Genomic DNA, 25,191 nt, shown 5'->3' with positions numbered 1-25,191 from the left:
CATAAATTCTCTGTTCCAATTGCTTCAACTGACAGACTCCAGGAACCTCATGTCAGAACTGCTTGTCTCCCCTGGAGATTCTTCCTATCTTCAACAGGTACGTCATGAGTAAAGGTAGCACTTGAATGGTGATAATTGTTATTTTCAAATACCTTTTCAGTTCTTTAGTTCAGAATAGGACTTGGGGGATTATTAAGATGGTATAGTTAACACCACAGAACTCTATGGCTAAATGTAAAATCTCACTCCCAGTTTGTTATTCAGCTTTTAATTTAATTTATTTAGTTATTTGGGTTGGGTTGTGAGAAGGTGACTGGCGCAAAGTCACCCAGCTGATTTTGGTGTCTGAGGTGGAAAATGTATTGATTGATAAAATATACAGGTGTGCTGAAATGGACAGATTGACAATAGAATTGAAAGGACAAAATGAGTCGGATAAAATTTAGATGAAATGCTACAACTGGATGGGAAAAATAAGAGAAAAACAGCATGACAACATGGAAAAGACTAAAAATGGAAAGATATGATATATTGTAAATATATATGTAGATTTTTAAAGTATGAAATTTGGAAGTAGATATGTGAAAAACATGTTTTGATGTTTTTAAAGATGAAAAAACAATAAAACAATAAAAGAACTCAGTCCCCAGTTTCTACGCACTGCCTTAACTAACCACAGACCAAACAGGTTATCTCTAGCTCTCACACAATTTAGAATTAGTCATAATTTTTCTTAGGGTTTTGATTAAGATTTTGTTATCAAAATTCTTGCAAGAAGCAAAAATTCAATTCTGCAAGTTGAACATGGTTAATTTTGCCAGATCGTATCTCAGATGATTAGAGCAGAGTGGATTTAGTTTTCTTCATTCTCCATTGTCTCCTCCACAAATATGGTACACACATATTGTGCATAAAATCCATTTTTACATCAGAAACAATGTAAATAGATGGAGACCTCCGTGGATTTAAGCAGAAAGAGCTTCAATTAGCAGTGAATGTTCATCTGTGTATTTCCTCTACAGATTCTGTCCTCTTTTATATTCCTCTGTGCTTCAGCTAAGACAAAATGACTAGAATGTGCCAAGGGGTACCCTAATACCATCAATGTCGCTTGGCGGGACCCAGGGGAAGAGCCTTCTCTGTGGTGGCCCCGGCCCTCTGGAACCAACTCCCCCCAGAGATTAGACTTGCCCCCACCCTCCTTACCTTTCGTAAGCTGCTTAAAACCCACCACTGCCACCAGGCATGGGGGAATTGAGATAGACTTTCCCCCTAGGCCTTTACAATTTTATGCATGGTATGTCTGTATGTATGTTTGGTTTTTATATAATGGGTTATTAACAGTTTTTAATATTGGATTATTGTCATATACTGTTTTATTACTGTTGTTAGCCACCCCGAGTCTGCGGAGAGGGGCGGCATACAAACAAACAAACAAACAAACAAACAAACAAATCAATCAATCAAAACAGAAGAGGCTTCCCGATTGCTTAGAAAAATGTCCTGAAAGCTGAACAGTGCAATTAAGCTTCTATCACATGATTTAAAAAATAGACATATTTTGTGGATAGTGGAAGCAGCTATCCCCCTAAGGGGATATATTTCTAGGTTCTATCATAACTCAAGACCTAAAATGGTCACCTAACATAAAAAACATCATCAAAAAAGCACAACAAAGAATGTTCTTTCTGTGCCAGCTCAGGAAGCTCAAACTGCCCAAGGAGCTGCTGATACAGTTCTACAGAGGAATCATTGAGTCTGTCATCTGCACCTCTATAACTGTCTGGTTTGGTGCTGCAGCCCAACAGGATCGACACAGACTTCAGAGGACAATCAGAACTGCAGAAAAAGCAATTGCTGCCAACCTCCCATATTGACTGTATGACTGTAACTTGTTGCTTATATCCTAAGATTTTTATTAATATTGCTTCTTCATTGCTTATTTGACCCCTATGACAATCATTAAGTGTCATACCACATGATTCTTGACAAATGTATATTTTATTTTATGTACACTGAGAGCATATGCACCAAGACAAATTCCTTGTGTGTCCTATCACACTTGGCCAATAAAATTCTATTCTATTCTATTCTATTTTTTTGATTGATTTTATTGTATTTTAAAATGTTTCATTGTTCTGAATTGTGCAGTGAATCAGAGTCAGCTAGATCCTAGCTTAATAAATTATACTTATAATCAATTGGCCAGATATTCAGATTGGATTTGGTGGTTTTACATATCTATCCAGTTCTTCCCAAGAACCTGAGACAGGCAGATGTGATAGTTTGATGGTGTCAACAGAATTGTCACAATGTGCAGGTTTTCATAACAAATTCTGCCTTTTGCAATTGATTGATGGTGATTTTGTCAATGTTGATGGTGTTTTAAGTGAAGATTCAAATGTTTTGGGAATACATTTAAGCACACTTATTACTTCTGGTAATAATTTTTTATTTTATTACTTTCTTTTCTATCATTTCTTCCATTAGTCCTGCAGTTGCTGGACATGATTGCTTAGCCAACAGTTTTGTGTCTTATAATCTACTTGGCACCAGATGTTGAGAAACTCCAACATTCTACCTGATGCGAGTTACAACTTTTCTGTTATGAGTTTCTGTAAGTTATGCCTCACTTTATTGTTTATAGAAGGGATCCTTGTCATCTACTGATGTTATTATATCAATATATATTATCTAGACCAGTGTTTCCCAACCTTTTTTCCCAACCTTATTCATATTTTCAAAATCCTGGGGAACATTGAAGGGGGGGGGGCGGGCTAAAGAAAAGTTTGGACAAAAAACCCCTCTCTCTTCCTCCCTTTTGCTCTATTTTTCCCTCTTTCTCTCTTTTCCTTCCTTCCCTTCTTTCTCTCTCTCCATCCGTCTTTCTTTCTTCCTCTCTTTTTTGCTCTCTTTCTCTCTCCCTCCTTCCCTTCCTCTGTCTTTCTCTCTCCCTTGCTCTCTCTCTCTGTCTCTCTTGCTATCTCTTTCTTGCTTTTTTCTCTCTCTCTTTCACTGTCTTGCTATATGTCTCTTTCTTTCTCTTTGCCTCTCTTGCTATCTCTCTTTCCTTCTCTTTCTCTCTCTCTCTGCCTCTCCTGCTATGTCTCTCTTTCTCTCTCTCTCTGCCTCTCTTATATGTCTCTCTTTCTTTCTCTTTCTCTCTCTCTCTGCCTCTCTTGCTAAGTCTCTCTTTTTCTCTTGCTATGTCTCTCTTTCTTTTTCTCTCTCTCTGCCTTTCTTGCTATGTCTCTTTCTCTCTCTTTCTCTGCCTCTCTTGCTGTCTCTCTTTCTTGCTCTGTCTCTCTTTCTCTGCCTCTCTTGCTATGTCTCTCTTTCTCTCTCTCTCTGCCTCTCTTATATGTCTCTCTTTCTTTCTCTTTCTCTCTGCCTCTCTTGCTAAGTCTCTCTTTTTCTCTTGCTATGTCTCTCTTTCTTTTTCTCTCTCTCTGCCTCTCTTGCTATGTCTCTCTTTCTCTGCCTCTCTTGCTGTCTCTCTTTCTCTGCCTCTCTTGCTATGTCCCTCTTTCTCTCTCTCTCTCTTGCTATGTCTCTCTTTCTCTCTCTCTCTGTCTCTCTTGCTATGTCTCTCTTTCTTTCTCTTTCTCTCTCTGCCTCTGTTGCTAAGTCTCTCTTTTTCTCTTGCTATGTCTCTCTTTCTTTTTCTCTCTCTCTGCCTCTCTTGCTATGTCTCTCTTTTTCTCTCTCTCTGCCTCTCTTGCTATGTCTCTCTTTCTCTCTCTCTTTCTCTGCCTCTCTTGCTGTCTCTCTTTCTTGCTATGTCTCTCTTTCTCTCTCTCTCTGCCTCTCTTATATGTCTCTCTTTCTTTCTTTCTCTCTCTCTCTCAATTGACCGCCACGTCAGGGCTCCTGCTTGCAGTCAGCTGAGAGAGAGAGAAAGCGCTCCCTCTTGCCACCGCCTGGAGCTCCCTCTCGCCGCAGCCATCTCCCTGCGACTGCCTGCGGCCGCTGCAGCTCCCCCCTCCCACCGGGCCACAAAGGACATTTGCCGCCGACGCCAGTGAAGCTTCAGCTGGGCGGGGCGCTGCCGGTACTTCCCTCCTGGGGCTCCCGCTCGCAGCTGTCCCCCGGCTTCTGCTCGATGCCGCGGTTTTCGGCGCTGTCCTGCTGTGCCCCAAAGAAGGAAGGTGGGAAAAAGGCGAGAAGAATGGAGCTCTCCTCCTTCCTGCCTTCCGTCTTTGGGGCCCAGCAGGACAGCGCCGAAAACCGTGGCATCGAGCAGGAGCCAGGGGACAGCTGCGAGCGGGAGCTCAGTGCAAGGAGCCGCTGACTGCGGGCCCCAATTTGCCCGGGGCCCGGTAGCGCGCTCCCTGTAGTACCCGTCTAGCGGCGGCCCTGGCTTTGCGCCATGAAGAGAAAACGGCAGCAGGGAAAAGTCGGCCGTTTTCTCTTCATGGCGCAAAGCCACACAGTCCCGGACTCTCGGATTCCTCGCCCCAAAGCAGGAGGTGGTGGCGGAGAAGAGTGGGCGGATCGGGCAGGCAATGGGGCAGGACGGAGAAGCCAGGGGCGTGTTTGGCCGGAGGCACCGTGGGGAGCAGGGGCAGGGTGGTGCGGCAGTAGGAGTAAAGGGAGCCGCGGCTGCCCCTGCCTCCCCACGGTGCCTCCGGCCAAACGCGCCCCTGGCTTCTCCGCCCTGCCCCATTGCCCGCCCGATCCGCCCACTCTCCTCCACCGCCTCTCGCCGCGGCACACCTGACAGTGTCTCGTGGCACACCACTGTGCCGCGGCACACCGGTTGGGAAACGCTGATCTAGACATATGATAGGCGATAATATCTAGAGATAATTTGGATCTGGTTGCCATAACTGAGACATGGTTTAAGGACTTCAATGATTGGGAAATATCCATACCAGGATATACATTGTATAAGAAGGATAGAGTAGAGAGAAGCAGAGGTGGAGTAGCCATTAATGTTAAGGAAAATCTAAAAGCAACACGAATTCAAAATACATGTAAAGAGCTGGAGACTCTATGGGTTTGCATGCAAACTAAAGAGGGTTCTGTCATTAGATTGGGGGTGATCTATAGGCCTCCGGGGCAATCTGAGGATTATGACAAAAAGATGGTGGATGAAATTACCCAAATGGCAGTAAAGGGAGATATTGTGGTTATGGGTGATTTCAACATGCCTGTTGTTGACTGGAATATCCCCAGTGCCCTTACATGAAAAAGTAAGAATATAGTAGAGGCCCTTACAGGAGCAGCTCTGGCACAGCTGGTTAAGACACCAACTAGAGGGGAGAATATTCTAGATTTAGTTTTTACGAATGGGAACCAGGTTTCAGAGGTTAAGGTGGGAGAAAACTTAGGTTGCAGTGACCACCTATGTTTGTGGTTTGATGTAAAAACCAATTGTGAGCAATCCTATACTACAACCAAAGTACTGGATTTCAGAAAAACAAATTTCAATAAAATGGGTGAATATTTAAATAATGAATTAAAGGGCAGGGATAAAATGGCAGGAGCAAGTGCCCAATGGACTGTATTAAAGAAGGCCATCTTAAAACCCTGTGGACTGTATGTAAGGCAAATAACTAAGGGTAAAAGGAAGAAGAAACCGCTATGGTTTAGTAATGATGTAAGGGCTATAGTCAATGAAAAAAAGGCTGCCTATAGGAGATATAAAGAGTCTGGAAGTATAGCTGACAGAGAGGTATATAAAATGAGACAGAAGGAGGCGAAACAGATAATATATGCTGCTAAAGCCTCAAAAGAGGAAGAAATTGCCAAATCTGTGAAGAAAGGGAATAAAACCTTTTTCAGATATATTAGTGATAGGAAGAAGAAAAACTGCAGCATCACAAAGCTTAGTACTGGACATAATACATACAATGATGGGAATAAGGAGGTCGCTGACCATTTGAATAGCTACTTCTGTTCAGTTTTCTCAGAAGTCAGCTTACAATATAATACTATGGGTGGATGTAGCATTGCTTCCAGCTGTAGGGATTCAACTCCAGTGATCTTAGAAGCCGATGTCTTAGAAGAACTTGAACGATAAAAGACAAATAAGGTAATGGGTCCTGATGGCATCCACCCCAGAATTCTTACAGAACTCAGATATGTGATTGCTGCCCCCCTGAATGATTTGTTTAACCAATCCCTGTTAACAGGACATGTTCCTGATGATTGGAGAATGGCCAGTGTTGTGCCTACCCACAAGAAGGGCAGTAGAGAAGAAGCTGGTAACTACAGGCCAGTTAGGTTGACATCAGTTATAGTTAAAATGATGGAGACTCTACTCAAAAAGAGGAAAAATCAGCACCTAAAAACAATAACTTATTGGACCCAAACCAGAATGGCTTTACTGAAGGCAAATCATGTCAGACTAATCTCATTGATTTCTTTGACTATGTCACAAAGGTGTTGGATGAAGGTGGTGCCATGGATATTGCCTATCTGGACTTCAGCAAAGCCTTTGATACTGTTCCACATAAAGAGCTGATAGATAAATTAGTGAATATTGGACTTAATCCCTGGATAGTTCAGTGGATTTTCAGTTGGCTGAAGCGTAGATATCAGAGGGTTGTTGTTAATGGCGAGTATTCTAAGCAGAGCCTTGTTACAAGCGGTGTGCCAAAAGGGTCTGTTTTGGGTCCTATTCTTTTTAATATCTTTGTGAGTGACATAGGAGAAGGTTTGGTAGGGAAGGTTTGCCTATTTGCCGATGACTCTAAAGTGTGCTATAGGGTTGATGTTCCTGGAGGCGTCTATAATATGGCAAATGATTTAGCTTTACTAGATAAGTGGTCAAAGCAATAGAAACTGCAGTTTAATGTTTCCAAATGTAAAATAACATTTGGAATACTGTGTTCAGTTGCGGAGAGCTCATCTACAAAAAGCTAGTGATAAAATTGAACAGGTCCAAAGATGGGCTACAAAAATGGTGGAAGGTCTTAATCAAAAAACTTATCAGGAAAGATTTCATGAATTCAATCTGTATAGTCTGGAGGACAGAAGGAAAAGGGGGGACATGATCGAAACATTTCAATGCGTTAAAGGGTTAAATAAGGTTCAGGAGGGAAGTGTTTTTAATAGGAAAGTGAACACAAGAACAAGGGGGCACAATCTGAGGTTAGTTGGGGGAAAGATTAGAAGTATTATGAGAAAATATTATTTTACTGAAAGAGTAGTAGATGCTTGGAACAAACTTCCAGCAGACGTGGTTGGTAAATCCCCATAACTGAATTTAAACATGCCTGGGATAAACATATATCCATCCTAAAATAAAATACAAGAAATGGTATAAGGGCAGACTAGATGGACCATGCGATCTTTTTCTGCCGTCAATCTTCTATGTTTCTATGTTTCTATTATTGTTGCTGTTGTTAAATGAGCTAGATATGACAATATAATTATGGAGGAATGATTGAATTTGCTCTTCTTTCTTTTCTTCTAATAGGAACATCCATTCAAGAAGCAGAGATTATTGCTGCATTACAAAAGTCTCTTTGTGGATTCCAGTGTGAAGTATGAGAGCAGAGTATTCTGAATATACATCACTTCTACCAATTATGGAGATTGAGGTCAAACCTGTGCCTTTTTTTATTATATTTATATTAATCATCTGCTGTATTGGCGTCCCACTAAATGGAATTGTAATCTGGCTACTTGGCTTCCAGATTAAGAGGAACCCTTTCACTGTGTTGATTCTTAATTTGGCTATTGCTGACTTTGGTTTTCTTTTATTTTTGGCTATATCTTGCATATATTATTTTATAGTCTGTATGTCACAAGGAATTACTTTGTTTACCAATTTTTGGATTCACATAGGTTGGCTCACTCGCATCATGTATATCAATAGTCTCTTTCTTCTGACAGCCATCAGCATTGACCGGTGTGTGTGTGTCCTCTTCCCAATCTGGCATCGCTGTTCCCGGCCAAAACGTTTGTCCTCTGCTGTCTGTGCCTTCCTCTGGATCCTCTCTGTCCTCCTGGAAGGAATTCAAAACATTCTGAATTATGTATTTTATTATGATGACTTTTTAAATATCTCTTTAATTGTGACTTACGTGCTTTGCCTTCCATTGATCACAGCTTCTACTGTAATCCTATTCGTCAAAATTTGTATTAAACCTAAACAGATGAAACGTGGACGACTGTTAGTGATGATCTTAATTACTCTTCTCTGTTTCCTTATTTTTAATCTTCCATTAAATATTTACGGGTTCTCTATTGCTTATGATAGATATTTTTACCGAAGTTTTTCCTTCAATTGGTACATGAATTTGGGTGCTTGTCTAAACAGCAGTGTTAACCCAATAATCTATTATTTGGTTGGGAGAAAGAAACGAGCTCAGACCAGAGAGAGCATCAAGGTCGTTTTTCAAAGAGTCTTCAGGGAAGATGAACCTCCTGAAAGCCCAGAGAATGCTACAAACAGAGTTTCAACCCTTCTGTAAAAGCATCATTTTAACCTGTCTCCAATCCTAGATGTTGCTTGGCTGCAAAAATGTCTTTCCTGATCCAAAAATAAAATATAAACATCTTTTGTGTGTCTCAAAAAAAGTATGTCTTCATGATAATCAATATAGAAAATGAACAAACTTTTATTTAAAGATATTAAACATTTAAATATAACTATTTATACAAATAAATAGTAATTTTGGGAAATCACAATTATATTACAGAATAAACTGGACTTGTTGAATTAATATTAAAATTGGTAAACATATATTGTACCACCAGAGAGAAAGATAAATCGCAACAAAAAAATGGAAAGAAATGAGTTAGTGTGTGGACATTTTGGAATTTGAATAATTACTATTACCTTCTTCACTATATAGGATATTAATTTGAAACAATATATAAAGCACTTAATATGAATTGATATTTTACTGTAAATACAGGTAAATGTGGAATTTAAGGGGGCATTTATTTATGAGAAACATAGGGATGGGAGTAGCTTACCAGAGGTTACAAAACGTTTGCCAGACCAATCCTCAAATACAACTCATCTGTTTGGAACCCATATTGCCACTCCGAGTCTTTGGAGAGGGGCGGCATACAAATCTAATAAATATTAATATATATAACAAAATAATCTCAGACATTGACACCCTTGAAAATGTCCAAAGATACTTCACCAGAAGAGCCCTTTGCTCCTCCACTCGAAATAGAAGACCCTACGAGACTAGACTTTCAATTCTGGGCCTAGAAAGTTTAGAACTAAGACACCTTAAACATGATCTAAGTATTGCCCACAAGATCATATGCTGCAACGTCCTGCCTGTCGGCGACTACTTCCGCTTCAACCACAAGTATACAAAAGCACACAACAGATTTAAATTTAGTATTAACCGCTCCAAACTTGACTGTAAAAAATACGACTTCAGTAACCGAGTTGTCGAAGCGTGGAACTCATTACCGGACTCCATAGTGTCATCCCCAAACCCCCAACACTTTACCCTTAGATTATCCATGGTTGACCTATCCAGATTCCTAACAGGTCAGTAAGGGGTGAGTACAAATGCACTAGCGTGCCTTCCGTCCCCTGTACTATTGCTCTCCTATATCTCCTATACCAGGGGTCCCCAAACCTTTTACACAGGGAGCCAGTTCACTGTCCCTCAAACTGTTGGAGGGCCGGACTATTAAAAAAATGTATGAACAAATCCCTATGCACACAGCACATACCTTACTTAAAGTAAAAAACAAAATGGGAACAAATATAATATTTAATATTTATTCTCCCTCTTTCTCTCTCTCTCTCTTTCTCTCTGTCCTTCTCTCTTTCTCTCTCTCTCTTGCTTTCTTTCTCTCCTCTCTTTCTCTCACTCACTCTCTTTGTATCTCTTTCTCTCTCCCTCTCTCTGTCTCCTCCTTTCTTTCTCTCCCTCTCTATCTCTCCCTCTTTCTCTCCCTCTTCCCCTCTCTCTCTTTCTTTCTCTCTCTTCTCTTTCACTCACTCTCTCTCTTTCTTTCTCTCCCTATTTCTCTTTCTCCCTCTCCCTTTCTATCTCTCCCTTTCTCTCTGTCCCTCTCTTTCTTTCTCTCTCTTCTCTCTCCTCCACTCACTCTCTTTCTCCCTCTCTTTCTCTCTCTCCTTCTCTCTCTCTCTCCCTCTTTCTCTCTCTCCCTTTCTATCTCTCCTCTTCCTTTCCCTCTCTCTCTTGCTTTCTTTCTTTCTCTCTTTTTCTCTCTCCCCTCCTTTCTCTCTCTCTCTCTCTCTTTCTCTCTCATACGCCATGCCAGCAACAGAGAGAGAAAGAGAGTTACCTGGAGGTGGAGGCAGCGTGGGGCTGGACGCTGGGTGCGGGGGACGCCGGGGAGGGCGAAGGGGTAGACATGGTTGCTGCCTGTCAGCTGCAGAGCCAAACGGTGGCGGAGGCAATGGCAGAGTCCGGCGCTGGGGCCATGCAGGGCCGCTCATCCAGGGGGGCATGGACTGGCAAGCCGCCCTCTGCTCTCTCTCTTTCTCTCTCATACACCACATCGGCAACAGAGAGAGAAAGAGAGAGAGCAGAGGGCGGCTTGCCGGTCCATGCCCCCCTGGATGAGTGGCCCTGCATGGCCCCAGCGCCGGACTCCACCATTGCCTCCGCCCCCGTTTGGCTCTGCAGCTGAGAGGCAGCAGCCACATCTACCCCTTTGCCCTCCCCGGCGTCCCCGGCACTCAGCGTCCGGCCCCATGCTGCATCCACCTCCCTCCGCTCTCTTTTCAAATGCAATGCTTTCCTGGATCGGCCAGCAAAGCCGGGCAGTCGGCTTTGCTGGCTAGAGAAGCGAGCGATCCGGGACTGCATAGCTTGGTGCAGGGGGGACAGGGTGGTCCCCGCTGCCTGTGTCAGTGGCGAGGTGCGCTCGCCTTGTGCCACGGGGAGAAGGCAATGGAGGTCAGGGGTTTTCAAGCAGCCGCCTCCCCCCCTCACACACACTTAGCCATGGTGCACTTAACTGTGACTTTCAGTGGACAGTTTCAATCGCCAATCGCCTTTTCCTGAATTTCGAATCCACTCACCGCGGAGCAGGAGGTGGGGAGGAGGAGGTGAAGAGGCAAGGGGGGCCTGCATTTGGCCAATTTCTTTCTTGCCTTTAGGGAGAGGAACTGTTGCTGCTCTGCCATAGGGCAGCAACAGTTTCTCTCCCTAAAGGCGGCAAAGGAAGGGGCCAATTGCAGGCTCGCTTTCCTCCCTGCCCCCTTGCCTCTCCACCTTCTCCTTGCTCAGCAGCCGACCGCGGTGAGTGGACAGGAGATTCGGGAGCTTATTATATCAATCAGTAAAATCTCATGAGCTGCCGTGGGCCAGTTAAAAGACCTTATCGGGCCGCATCCAGCCCACGGGCCATAGTTTGGGGACCGCTGTCCTATACCATTCTTCTATTCCTATATTTCTTCTTCTATTCTTTCACTGATATGTTCCATTCCTATATCTTCTCTTCTATTCTTCTGTTCTTTCTTAGATATATTTTACTATGAGTAAAACCTCCTCTATAACCTTCATTATGTATTTTACTATGTGTATACTCACTAAAACCCTCATTGTGTATTGGATAAAACCAATCAATCAATCAATAAATAAATATCATAAGTTCAGCATTGTGTTTCAGGAGAATTAATGGATTTTTGAACAGAGCTAGGAGTCAACTTGCTTCTTTCATAAAACCCCTAATGGATCATGACAGGATTTTATCTTAATCTACAAATATGCTTCAAAAATTAGCAAGTCTGCTAATTCTTATTCTTATTCTTACTCTTATTATTAATTAGATTAGTATGCCGCCCCTCTCCGCAGACTCGGGGCGGCTCACTACAACAACAAAACAATTTATAACAAATCTAATAATTAAAAATAACTAAACCCCCTTATTAAAAAGAAAACATACACACAAACATACCATACATAAACTGTATAGGCCCGGGGGAGATGTCTCAGGTCTCCCATGCATGGCGATACAGGTGGGTCTTAAGCAATTTATGAAAGACAGGGAGTGTGGGGGCAATTCTAATCTCCGGGGGGAGTTGGTTCCAGAGGGTCGAGGCCGCCACAGAGAAGGCTCTTCCCTTGGGTCCCGCCAGACGACATTGCTTCATCGACAGGACCTGGAGAAGGCCAACTCTACGGGACATAACCGGTCACTGGGATTAAATGTGGTAGAAGGTGGTTCCGGAGGTATTCTGGTCCGATGCCATGAAGGGCTTTATAGGTCATAAATATAAGTATACATTAAGAGCAAGTCCATGGGAAAAAATTTGGAACACAAACAACAAATTAACGCTAGCAACATCATACAAAAAAATCTTATATAAAACGTTTTACCACTGGCACACACACACACACACACCTAGCACGACTCAACAAACTGTATCCAAACGTTTCACCACTATGTTGGAAATGCAAAAGGGAAATAGGGACCTACTACCACTTACAGTGGACTTGCCCACTTGCTAAAAAAAAATGGTGCAAAATGAAAAGCTATCTAGAGCAAATTGTGGCACAGAAAATCCTTTTAAAACCTGAACATTTGCTTCTTGGAATTGCAAGGCAGAAATTTAAAAATGAAGACAATATTGTAAAGACAGCAAGATTCCTATATGTGCAAAATTGGAAAACAGAAAGAGCCCCCACAACTTTAATCTTCATAATTAAGGTCCTTGAGTGCGCAGAAATGACCGAAATGACTTCGGAATTTCAGGAGAAAGATAAATCTGAATTTTACAAAATATGGGAAAATTGGTAAGATGGCTCAAACAGAAAAAATACATAAAAAACCTAAAAGGAAAAAACTAGACACTCCCTCCGTACCCAAATAAAATGAAAATATAGAAACATTGCACCATAAATCAATGTAACATAAGCCCCCCCCCCAAATGATTTGTACCTTCCTCAGAAATAACCAAATATCCAATATAGTATATAGCAGGGGTCTCCAACCGCCGGTCCGCGGACCGGCACCGGGCCGCTGGGGGTTTTCAGCCGGTCCGCGGCGCCAGGGCCCCCTCGGCCTTTCCGCGCTGCCCACCGCCCGCCCGATTTGCCCCCTCTGCTCCTCTGCCACCTCCTGCCTTTCACCGCAGCTCCTCCCGCACCCGGAACGCACGCCCTGCCCGCCTCACATTTGCCGAGAGGACTTTCGCCCCGGGCTCTCAGCAAGGGGGCTGCATGAGAGGCGGGGCCGGCGGAAGGTAATATTCAATGTCGGGGGCGCACGGGCGGTCTTGCGCGCGCTCCCTATCTCCCTGCTAGCCCACTCGGAATACTGTATTCAAAATAAGAAAAGCCTTCGCCGGCAAAGGCTTTTCTTATTTTGAATACGTATTCCGAGTGGGCTAGCAGGGAGATAGGGAGCGCGCGCAAGACCGCCCGTGCGCCCCCGACATTGAATATCACCTTCCGCCGGCCCCGCCTCTCATGCAAACCCCCTTGCTGAGAGCCCGGGGCGAAAGTCCTCTCGGCAAATGTGAGGCGGGCAGGGCGTGCGCGCGTCACCGCTGAGAAGAACGGAGAGAGAACGAGAGTGAGTGAAAGCAACAGACAGCAAGATAGAGAGAAAGTGAGAAAGAGAGAGTGAGAGAAAGGGGGGAGAGAAAGAGATAGCAAGAGAGAGAGAACAAGAGAGAGAAAGAGCGTGAGAAACAAAACAAAAGAGAAAGAGAGAGAGAGAGAAAGCAAAAGAGACAGAAAGAAAACAAGAGAGAGAAAGTGAGAAGAAGAGAGAGAAAGAGGGGGAGAGAGAGAGAAAGAGAGAGGGGGGAGAGAGAGAAAGAGAGGGAGAAAGAGAGGGAAAGGGGGGAGAGATAGCAAGAGAGGGAGAGAGAAAGAGAGAGGGAAAGGGGGAGAGAGGGGGGAGAGAAAGAGGAGATAAAGGAAGAGGAGAGAGAGAAAGGAAGAGAAAGAAAGAAAGAGGGATAGAAAGAGAGAGAGTGAGAGATGCTCAGTGAGCCTTTCTTTGAAGTTGCCTTTCTTTCTTTCTTTCTTTCTTTCTTTCTTGCTCTTTTTCTTTCTCTCTTTTACCTTTCCTTCCTCTATTTCTTTTCTTTCTCCTTCCTACCTTCTTCCCTCCCTCCCTCCAGTCCTTCCTCTCTTACTCTCCCCTTTCATAAGTTTCCTTGCTTCCTTCCTCTGTTCCTGTCCCTTCCCTCTTTCCTTCTTTCTTCCTTCCTTTCCTCCCTTCCTTTCCTCCCTCCATTTCTTGCTTTCCTTTTCCTTCCTCCCTTCTTTCCTCCCTCATTCCCTTCTTTCACTCCTTCCTCTCTTACTCTCCCCTTTCACACCTTTCTTTGCTTCTTTGCACCCTTCTTCTGTTCCTGTACCTTCCCTCTTTCCTTCCTTCCTTCCCACCCTCCGTCCATTCATTCACCCATTCCTCTCTTGATCGCCCCTTTTACGGCGCCGCTGACAGCTAGCTCCCCCCCCCCCCCCACCGGGCCATGGAAAACTGGTCTAGCTGAAAGCCGGTCCCTGGTGCAAAAAAGGTTGGGGACCTCTGGTATACAGAACTAAAGAAAATAAATACACATTTCCACATACTAGATAAAAAATACATAATATTAGGTCGCTTGATAGAGATAGTCAACAATATGGTTGACAAATTATGTCTTTTATACAACAAATAAATATAAGAAAACTATGTAAATAATTGAATGGAGCAATTATGGCATAACTGCAAGTATGTCAGGTTATCACAATGTTGTTAATCGATGTATCTTTCTCCCTTTGTACATAATCTCTTTTGTAAATCAACAAAAATTATTTTTCAAAAAAAAAAAAAAGAAAAAAGAAAACTATCTATTTGCATATATCGAACATCACTGAAATTGAACGCTCTATATGTTCTATATATTTATCTACTTTCCTTCATTTTTCTTCCCTTTTTTTCCTCTGTATGTTTTGTTTAGATTGTTTTTACATGTAGAAACTTAATAAAGATTTTTTTTTAAAAAAAAGAGCAAAAAACTTGCAAATTTTGCTGCAGAAACGATTGAACAAGTTTATGCTTGTTTTAGATATCAGCAGAACGGATTGCCTTAGCTTAGGAAAATGAAAATATTATCTAAATAAAAATAAACTTCACATCCAAACTGAGCTGCTTTTCAGCCAGATTTTGTTTTTTTAGGTTGTTCCTTCTTCCAAATTAAGTTCCCATATTTAAGTACTTTTTCCGGAAATCAGGCGTGTGAACAGTTTAATTTGTAAAATTCAGAGTAGACTATTCAGCAAGTCCTCTGAGGTTGTTTTTCTACATAACTTTGTGGCTTGGGCCACATAAATTCTCTGTTCCAATTGCTTCAACTGACAGACTCCAGGAACCTCATCTCAGAACTGCTTGTCTCCCCTGGAGATTCTTCCTATCTTCAACAGGTACGTCATGAGTAAAGGTAGCACCTGAATGGTGATAATTGTTATTTTCAAATACCTTTTCAGTTCTTTAGTTCAGAATAGGATTTGTGGGATTATTAAGATGGCATAGTTACCACCACAGAACTCTATGGCTAAATGTAAAATCTCACTCCCAGCTTTTCATTTAATTTATTTAGTTATTTGGGTTGGGTTGTGAGTATTTATTTATTTATTGTTAGAGTTGAAAGGGACTATGCAGGTCATCAAGTCCAACCCCCTGCCTGAGTAGGAATCCTAAAGCACCCCAGCCAAGTGGCAGTCCAATCTCCTCTTGAAAGTGTCCAGAGTTGGGGAGTTCACAACCTCCGCAGGCAGATTGTTCCACTGGTTGATCGCTCTGACCGTCAGGAAGTTCTTCCTTACTTCTAGGTTGAATCTCTCCTTGGTCAGCTTCCAGCTGTTGTTCCTCGTCCGACCCTCTGGTGCTCTGGAGAATAGAGTGACCTCCACAGATTTAAGCAGGAAGAGCTTCAATTAGCAGTGAATGTTCATCTGTGTATTTCCTCTACAGATTCTGTCCTTTTTTATATTCCCCTGTGCTTCAGCTGGGAGAAAATGACTAGAATGTGCCAAGGGGTACCCTAATACCCTCTAAACAGAAGAGGTGTGCAAATCGTGAAAGGGCTTCTCAATTGCTAAGAAGCTTTGAACAAAGCATGTCCTGAAAGCTGAACAGTGCAATTAAGCTTCTATCACATAATTTAAAAAATAGACACATTTTGTGGATAGTGGAAGCAGCTATCCTGCTAAGGGGATATATATTTTTTGATTGATTTTATTGTATTTAAAAATGTTTCATTGTTCTGAATTGTGCAGTGAATCAGAGTCAGCTAGATCCTAGTTTAATAAATTATAATTAATTGACCAGATATTCAGATTGGATTTGGTGAGTTTAGATATCTATCCTGTTCTTCCCAAGAATCTGGGACAGAGAGATGTGATAGTTTGATGGTGTTAAAGGAATTGTCACAATGTGCAGGTTTTCCTAAGTAAATCTGCCTTTTGCAATTGACTGATGGTGATTTTGTCAATGCCAATGTTGTTTTAAGGAAAGCTTCAAATGTTTTGGGATTGCATTGAAGGGCACCTATTACTTCTGGTAATAACTTTTTAATTTTATTACTTTTTTTCTGTCATTTTTTCCGTTAGTTCTGCAGTTGCTGGACATTATTGCTTAGACAACATTTTTGAGTCATATAATCTATTTGGCTCCAGATGTCGAGAAACTCCAACATTCTACTTGATGGGAGTGACAACTTGTCCGTTATGGGTTTCTGTAAGTTATGCATCACTTTATTGTTTATAGAAGAGACCCTCTTCATCTATTGATTATTGTTATTGTTGTTTGTTTGTTTGTTTAACTTTTATGCTGCCCCTACTTCGTTGTTGTTATTATTAAATGAGCTATGCATGATTATATGATAATTAAGGAGGAATGATTAAATGCATTCTTCTTTCTTTTCTTCTTATAGGAACTTCCATTCAAAAATCAGAGATTATTGCTGCATTACAAAAGTCTCTTGGTGGATTTCAGTGTGAAGTACTAGAGCAGAGTATTCAGAACTTCTATCAATTATTTACATTGAGCAAAAATATGATTGATCTTCTTACCATATTATCAATCATCTGCTGTATTGGAGTCCCATTAAATGGAATTGTTATCTGGCTACTTGGCTTCCAGATTAAGAGGACCCCTTTCACTGTGTTGATTCTTAATTTGGCTATTGCTGACTTTGGATTTCTTTTATTTTTGGCTATAGTTTGCATTCATCAATTTATAGCCTATATGTTACAGATAATATCGCCGGCTCGACTTACCGGCCCACGGCGGTTTTGCTGAAGGGCCGGGAAGACACGGACCCTTAATGGCGGCCGCCATCTTGTTTTCGGCCGAAATCTCGCGAGGCGAGATTTCGGCCGGGAATGCCTGGCCCACGTGGCCGGGCATGACGTGGGGACCGGGCGGGGCTTGCCGGCCCTATTTAAGGGCGGCAGGCCTCGAGGCAAGCCTTTTCGCCCGGACCCAGCACTGGAGCAGACACTCGTTTGAGAGCTGCTCCGGTCGCCATTTTGGGTGCCCTCGTGTCGCGGCCGCCATTTTGTGGCCTGCAGAGGGAGCGAAAAGTTGCAGCAGCGTCGGAGGACTCAACAGCCTAGCGACCGGTTCAAATCCCGGTGGATCCACCTTTTGGAGCTCAGTTTCTGCAAGATCCCCCTCGGGCCCGAGGGGGACTGGTAACCTCCTCCCGGACGGGAGGAGGGCGCGGTTGGGGCCCCGCCGGGACTTGGGGTGGGGTGGTTTGGCTTCTGGTGGTCCCCGGTCCTGTGTTGGAGTAGAGGCCGGCTTCCAGGCCTTAGGCGGCCTACACATGAGGGGGAGCTTATTCCTTTTGGGCCTTTGAAAGGGGGCCTAGGGGGTGTTGCAAGGGCCTCTCCTTTTATTTTATTTAACACTGGTAGTGGCTCAGGGGTGGGGACGCTTGTCTTCCTCTCAGAGGGTTGGAGTTAATCATAGGTAACAGCTGGGGTTTGCTCCCTGTATCCTTAGACTTTAGGGAATTGTTATGGCCCCAAAGAAGAGGCCTGCCACTGCCCCTATGGCTCCGCCGGCTACGCGTCCCAGGAGGGCCCTTAGGCCATCCGCCCGGGCTCGGGCCAGTAGGGAGGGGCCTATGGGGGTTGCTCCCCAGCACGGGGGGGGGGGGGTTTCGTTGCCTCCTGCCCCTCAACCTGATCTTTCTCCTGCCATGTCTTGGGCCAGGGTGTTGGAGAGGCTCGACGAGCTCGAGCAGTGGAGAAGTGGTTCGGGCCCCGGAGGGTCCCTCGAGCAAGTTCCTGCGGCGTTGGGAAGAGATCCTGCGGCGGCCCAGGCTGTGCAGATGGCTCCTGCTGGACGACAGGCCCCGGCAGGGTCGATGGCGGCTTTCTCGGGCCCCTCACCAATGGGCCCCCCGTGGATGTCATCAACCCCGTACGGGGCAGGTGAGGCTGCACTACACACTACACCGCTGTCCTTTCTCCCTTCATCCTCCTCGGGTTTTCCCCCGGCGGGGGTTGGGAGTGGGTCCAGTTTTTTGGGGTCTTCCACGGGCACCTGCGGGCAGGTCTGGGCGCCGCCGGTTCCTCCTTCGGGGCCGCTGGCGCCTGGCCCTGCTCCGCCGCCCGGGCCTGGCACTGCGGGGATGCCTGCAGTGCCCGGGGCAGGGGGGTGGGTCCCCCCAGCCCCTGCTGTTATGCCCCCGCTTCCTGTCTTGCCCTACCCCCATGGTGCGGGAGTTTTTGGGGTTGCGGCCAACACGGTTTGGGACCCGTTCGCTTGTATTAAAGCAGGGGCCATCCCGTGCGGGTTGCCGTCCACCCCTCTTGGATGCCACCTTCACCCTTCGGTTAAGGAGGCTATATGGCGGGGAGAATACGTGGATCTTTTTTCGCTTTTAAACCGAGAGGTTCCTAAGCAGGAGAAAGAGATTGTCCCGGGGGAGAAGGCAAAGAAGACCAAAGTAACGAAATGCTTCAGCTCCTGGCTATATGCTTTTCTTACTTATGGGTCTGTGGTGATTCAGAGGCAGCCGGCTATGGCCTCTGCCATGTTTAAATATATAGATTTGATTGCCAGGGCCCATTTCGAATATAAGGGCACCATATGGCGCCATTATGATAAAGGCTTTCGTATGAGGATGGCGATAGAGCCTAACTTGCCTTGGGATATGGTGGTTCCGGACCTTTGGTTCCGGGCCACGCATATGTCTGGAAAGGAAGGGTGTGAGCGTACTGATAGTGGGCACTTCATGGAAGAGGAGCCTGGCACGGCTTCGCCGGCCAAGGCGACTCCTGGTGTGGCTGGCAAGGTGGCCTCGCCCGCTTGTCATGAGTTTGCTGCAAAGGGGGCGTGTTTTCGTCCCTTTTGTAAGTACAAGCATGCCTGCGGGAATTGTGGGGGGTCCCATGCAGCTTCAGTCTGTCCCCGCCCCAAGAAAGGGGCGGAGAAGAAGGGCGGGGGTCCGGGAAAACCTCCCCCAGCAGCTGGGGGAAAAGGGGCCCAGCCCAATTAATGTGTCGGTGCTTGAGGGTTGGTTGGTCGACTACCACCCTCGCCCGAGAGCCGAGTTGCTCTTGAGGGGCTTCTCCGAGGGATTTCGGATCCCTTATGTGGGTGTTAGGAAGGCTTTCATGTCGGACAACCTCAGGTCGGTTGTCAGACATGAGGACATTGTTCGAGCTAAGATTCGAAAGGAGGTTGCTGAGGGCAGGGTCCTCGGGCCTTTCCCGGAGCCGCCCTTTTCGAATCTTAGAGTGTCCCCCCTGGGGGTGGTTCCCAAGAAGGCGAGTGGTGAATTTCGGTTGATTCACCATTTGTCTTTTCCAAAAGGGGAGTCAGTGAATGACTTCATTCCTGACGACCTTTGTTCAGTCCGGTACGCATCCTTTGATGCGGCCGTGGCCATGGTTAGGGAGTGTGGGGTTGGAGCCCTTATGGGTAAATGCGACATTAAGTCGGCATTCTGGCTCCTCCCCATTCACCCAGGCGACTTCGAGCTTCTGGGCTTCCATTTTGAAGGTGGGTTTTATGTGGACAGGGCTTTGCCTATGGGCTGCTCTGTTTCCTGCTCCCTTTTTGAGAGCTTCAGTACCTTCCTGGAGTGGGTGCTCAGGAGGAGTAGTGGCCTGGGTTCGGTCGTTCATTACCTTGATGATTTCTTGTTGGCCGGGCCGGCGCACTCGGAGCAATGCTTTGCTTTGATGCGGGACTTCGAAGCCCTTTGTGCTCAATTGGGGGTGCCTTTAGCCCCTGAGAAGACCGAAGGCCCTGCCACCAGGATTACCTTCCTCGGTATTGAATTGGATTCAGAGGAGCAATCTTCCAGATTGCCCCTGGATAAGTTGATTAAAATTAGGACCAAGCTTGAGGCGGTCTTGGGCTGCAGGAAGGTTACTCTTCGGCAGCTCCAGGAATTGGCCGGGATCCTGAATTTCGCCTGTCGGGTTGTGGTGCCTGGTAGGGCTTTTTCTCGTCGGTTGTATGATGCGATGAAGGGGCTACGTTTGCCCCACCATCGTACCCGCTTATGCGCTGGGGTCAGGGCTGACCTCTGCGTGTGGCGGGAGTTTTTGGAACGTTTTAACGGGTTGTCTTTCTGGCGGCAGGAGCTTCTTTTGGAAGTGGAGCTGCAGCTGTGTTCCGACGCCGCAGGGACTTGCGGTTTTGGGGTAGTGTTAGGTGACCAGTGGTGCTGGTCGGCATGGCCTCCGGAATGGAGTGCTTGTTCATTGGTTAAGGACTTGACCTTTTTGGAGCTTTTCCCCTTGATAGTGGCCTTAGAGCTCTGGGGAGAGCAGTTTAGGGACAAGACTGTGCATTTTTGGTGTGACAATCTAGCGGTTGTCCATGTTGTGAACGCCCTGTCCTCTAAAAGTGACAGGGTAATGCGGCTTGTCCGCCATTTTGTGCACAGGTCCTTGTCTCTGAACGCCTTGTTTTTGGCTAGGCATGTCCCGGGGCTAGATAACGGGGTGGCTGATGCCTTGTCTCGTGGTCAGTTGTCCAGGTTTCGGACCCTGGCCCCGTGGGCCCGAGAGTCGCCAGAGGTGTTTCCAGCCCACCTGTGGAGCCTGGGCGGGCTCCCGAGAGCTGGAGAGTCGAGGCCTCCAGGGCGATCGCCTTATCTGTAGCACCTGGCACCCTGCGAGCTTACCAGCGTGCAGGTAAGGAGTTTGGGGATTTCAGGCTGGGTAGGGGTTACCCCCATAGCTGGCCTGCCCCGGTTGAGCACCTAGCTGAATTTTGTGTCCTGCTGAAGGGGCGTGGCCTTTCAGTTAGGACTATCAGGTCTCGGTTGGCCGGCCTCGCCTTTCTGTCCAAGGCGGGGGGGGTTTGGTGATTTTTCGGGTGATTTTCGCATCCGGAGGATGCTGGAAGGCTGGGTTAGGGAGCGACAGGGGTTCCCTTCTGACACTCGTCAGGCCCTGACGGTTCAGCAGCTGTCTTTGATTAATCAGGCATTTGACAGTCTGTGTGCCTCTCTGTACGAGGCCCGTCTTTTTAGGGCAGCGACTTGTGTTATGTTTTTTGGGGCCCTCAGGGTCAGCGAGGCAATGGCCTCCTCGCAGTCTGACTTGTCGCTCCGGGCTTTCCAGCTTGCTGATCTGACCTTTAAGCAGGGGGGTGTCTCCCTTTTGGTGAGACATTCCAAGACAGATCAGTTACACAGAGGGGTTAAGATTGAGCTTAGTGCAGCCACCGATCAGTCGGTGTGCCCGGTGGCTGCTTTGCAGCAATTTTGTGGCTTGCGGGGGTCAGGGAGTGGGTACCTGTTTCAACACCAGGATGGCACCCCCCTGACCCGGTATCAATTCTGGGCGTTAGTGTCAAAGGCTATGTCTCAGGTAGGCATGGATCCCGCCGGCTATGGGACGCATTCGTTCCGTATCGGCGCCGCCACTAGCGCGGCTCTTTCTGGTTTCCCGGCCCAACGGATTCAGGAGATCGGCCGCTGGCGGTCAGCGGCATATTTGGGTTATGTTAGGCCTGCTGAGGATTCTGGGCAGGGTTTAGGCTAGGTAACCTCTCTGTGTGTGTCCCCTTCCAGGTTCCCAGTCCAGGCAGAAACCGACGGCGCTGCTGTGTGGCCACAGCATGGTCTTCTGGGCCGGCCGCTCAGCTGCCAGAAGCGCCATTGGGACCCAGCTGTCGTTGGGACGGTGGGTCAATGTTGTTTGGATGGGCCGGAGGGGTATGCGGTGGGAGGGGCTCCTACTGACGTTGCTGGGTACTCAGCATCTCAGGGCGGTACCCGGCGCTGCTGGGCGGGCGGCTACCCAGGGTCGCGCCCAGATGGGACTGGGTGGTCGGCAACCCATAGCCACACCCAGATGGCTGGTCTTGCACCTCGGTGGCAATGACCTGTGCCTGCTTGGTGGTCTTCCATTGATCATCCAGGCGCGCGAAGACCTGCGGTGGCTTCGCACGGTATGGCCCACCACGCAAGTGGTGTGGTCAGAGATCCTCCCAAGGATCGTTTGGAGGGACGCCATTTCCCTTAGGGCCATACACCGGGTCAGGCGTAGGGTGAATAAGGCCGTGGGAAAAACTGTCAAAGAATTAGGTGGGGTTGTAGTGGCCCATCCCCTCATCACTGTAGATCGGCCATGGCTTTACCGGGCCGATGGCGTTCACCTGTCAGAACAGGGGAACGCCATTTTCTTACAGGACCTGCAGCGGTCTCTGCGTGAGCTGGCGCAGATAGAGGGGGGAGTCGGGGGGCCAAGATAGAGATCTGACCCCCGCTCCGTGGCAGGTTAGGGGCGGAAATCTGGGTGGTTTCAGCAACTGCGCGTTCTCCCTTGGGCATCTTTGGGGATGATTGACAGATTCTCTCCAAGCCCATGGTGGGTGCTACCTGCACGCTTGGGGGGAACCTGTCTTTGGGTCCCGCTATTGAAGTCCCAGGGTAGGGGTGAGCCGGCGGGACCCCCCTCATGCGAGTGCATGGCAGGGTCTCAGGTGAGGGAGAGGTCCCTCACCTGGACCAGCATTGACTACGCCCTTAGTTGCCCAGGAATGTTGACCTTTTACGTCATTTCCGCCCCGGAAGTGTTTGTTTGACCCTGCAGGTCCACTGTTTCCTGGTCATAGTTGAATATGTTGATTTATGCAAATTCATGCTAATTCATGCTAATTTAATTAATAAATTATGCAAATTTATTATAATAAAATGACCCAAGTTTAAATCCAGCTCTGGTGTCCGTGTCGTTACTCCGTCTCTTCTGCAAATATCCCTTTTACCTTTGTATTCATTAATGTCATAAGTGGGCTCATTGGCTTCACGTATATCAATAGTCTCTTTCTTCTGACAGCCATCAGCATTGACTGGTGTGTGTGTGTATCTTCTTTCCAATCTGGCATCGCTGTTCCCGGCCAAAACGTTTGTCCTCTGCTGTCTGTACCTTCCTCTGGACCGGCTCTTTCCTCCTGGAAGGAATTGCAAGCATTCTGAATTATGCTTATTATTATAGTCACTCCTTCCATGTTTCTTTTATTGTGACTTCTGTTCTTTGCCTTCCATTGATCACAGCCTCTACTGTGATCCTATTTGTCAAACTTTTTCTTAAACCTAAACAGATGAAACGTGGACGACTGTTAGTGATGATCTTAATTACTCTTCTGTGTTTCCTTATTTTTAATCTTCCATTAAATATTTACGGGTTCTATGTTTCTTATCTTTATAATGATCATTCTATGGAAAGTACTTCCTTCGCTTTGTATATAGTTTTGGGTGGTTCCTTAAACAGCAGTGTTAACCCAATAATCTATTATCTGGTGGGGAGAAAGAAACGAGCTCAGACCAGAGAGAGCATCAAGGTCGTTTTTCAAAGAGTCTTCAGGGAAGATGAAGCTCCTGAAAGCACAGAAAATGCTACAAATAGAGTTTCAGCCTCTCTGTAAAAGCATAATTTTAACTTGTCTCCAATGCTGGATGTTGCTTGGCTTCAAAAATGTTTTTACTGCTCCAAAAATAAAATATAAACATTTTTGTGTGCTTCAAAAGTATGTTTTCATGATAATCAATATAGAAAATGAACAAGCTTTTGATATTAAACATTTAAATATAACTATTTATACAAATAGAAAGTAATTTTGGGAAATCACAATTATATTACAGAATGGTATATACTGGACTTGCTGATCAATACGCTTTCACAACTGAAGATGAAAAAGGTGCAGAATGCACAGAAGGAAATGATTATCCATTAAGAGAAAGTCCATGAAACTGGCAAATTTTGCTTTCAGATGCTATTGAACAAGCTCACATTTGTTTTAGATATCAGCAGAACGGATTGCCTTAGCTTGGGAAAATGAAAATATTTCCTAAATAAAAATAAATTCCACATCCAAATTAATCTGCTTTTCAGCCAGATTTTGGTTTTTAGGTTGTTCCTTCTTCCAAATTAAGTTCCCATATTTAAGTACTTCTTTTGCAAATCAAGTGTGTGAACAGTTTAACTTGAAATATTCAGAGAAGACTATTCAGCAAGTTCTCTGAGTTTGTTTACTACATAACTTTGTGTCTTGGGCCACAAAAATTCTCTGTTCCAGTTATAATTGCTTCAATTGACAGACAGCAGGAACTTTGTCTGATAGTTAGATTTTGATAGAGAGCTGCTTGTCTCCCCTGGAGATTCCTCCTATCCTCAACAGGTATGTCAGGAGTAAAAGTAGCACTTGAATGGTGGTAATTGCTATTTTCAAATACCTTTCAGTTCTTTAATTCAGAATAGATATTGGGGGGATTATTAAGATGGTATCAGGTAACACCACTGAACTCAATGGCTAAATGTAAAATCTCACTCCCAGTTTGTTATTCAGCTTTTAATTCATTTAGTTATTTGGGTTGGGTTACAAGAAGGTGACTGGCACAATGTCACCTACCTGATTTTGGTATCTGAGGTGGGAAATGCATTTATTGATAACATATACAGGTGTGCTGAAATGGACAAATTGACAATAGAATTGAAAGGACCAAATGAGTCGGATCAAGTTTAGACGAAATGCTACAACTGGATGGGAAAAATAAGAGAAAAATAAGAGAAAAACAGCGTGACAATGTGGAAAGACTAAAAATGGAAATATATAATATATTGTAAATAGATAAATGAATTGCAAAGTATGAAATTTGGAAGTAGATTTGTGAAAAAAATGTTATGATGTTTAGAGATGAAAAAGAAACAAATAAATAAAAGAAATCACAGCCCCCAGTTTCTAGGCAATGCCTTAAATAAAAATCAGATCAAACTGGTTATCCCAAGCTCTCATACAGTTAGAATTAGT

The 25,191-nt window shown here is 45.3% G+C and overlaps 1 protein-coding gene and 1 pseudogene across 1 annotated transcript; both read left to right on the top strand.

Moving 5' to 3' along the window:
• Positions 1 to 33: 33 nt before the first annotated feature.
• Positions 34 to 8,485, top strand: LOC139166020 (mas-related G-protein coupled receptor member H-like). The gene is made up of 3 exons (XM_070749280.1): positions 34 to 97; positions 2,491 to 2,617; positions 7,427 to 8,485. The coding sequence occupies exon 3, from the start codon at positions 7,497 to 7,499 to the stop codon at positions 8,424 to 8,426; it is 930 nt and encodes a 309-aa protein (XP_070605381.1). The 5' UTR covers positions 34 to 97; positions 2,491 to 2,617; positions 7,427 to 7,496; the 3' UTR covers positions 8,427 to 8,485.
• Positions 8,486 to 15,267: 6,782 nt separating this feature from the next.
• LOC139165513 (mas-related G-protein coupled receptor member H-like) lies at positions 15,268 to 23,859 on the top strand (annotated as a pseudogene).
• The last annotated feature ends 1,332 nt before the right edge of the window (positions 23,860 to 25,191 follow it).

This window comes from Erythrolamprus reginae, chromosome 3 (genome assembly GCF_031021105.1).
Source record: "Erythrolamprus reginae isolate rEryReg1 chromosome 3, rEryReg1.hap1, whole genome shotgun sequence".
NCBI classification, from domain to species: Eukaryota; Metazoa; Chordata; class Lepidosauria; order Squamata; family Dipsadidae; genus Erythrolamprus; species Erythrolamprus reginae.
This window is presented reverse-complemented; position numbering and strand designations above follow the sequence as displayed.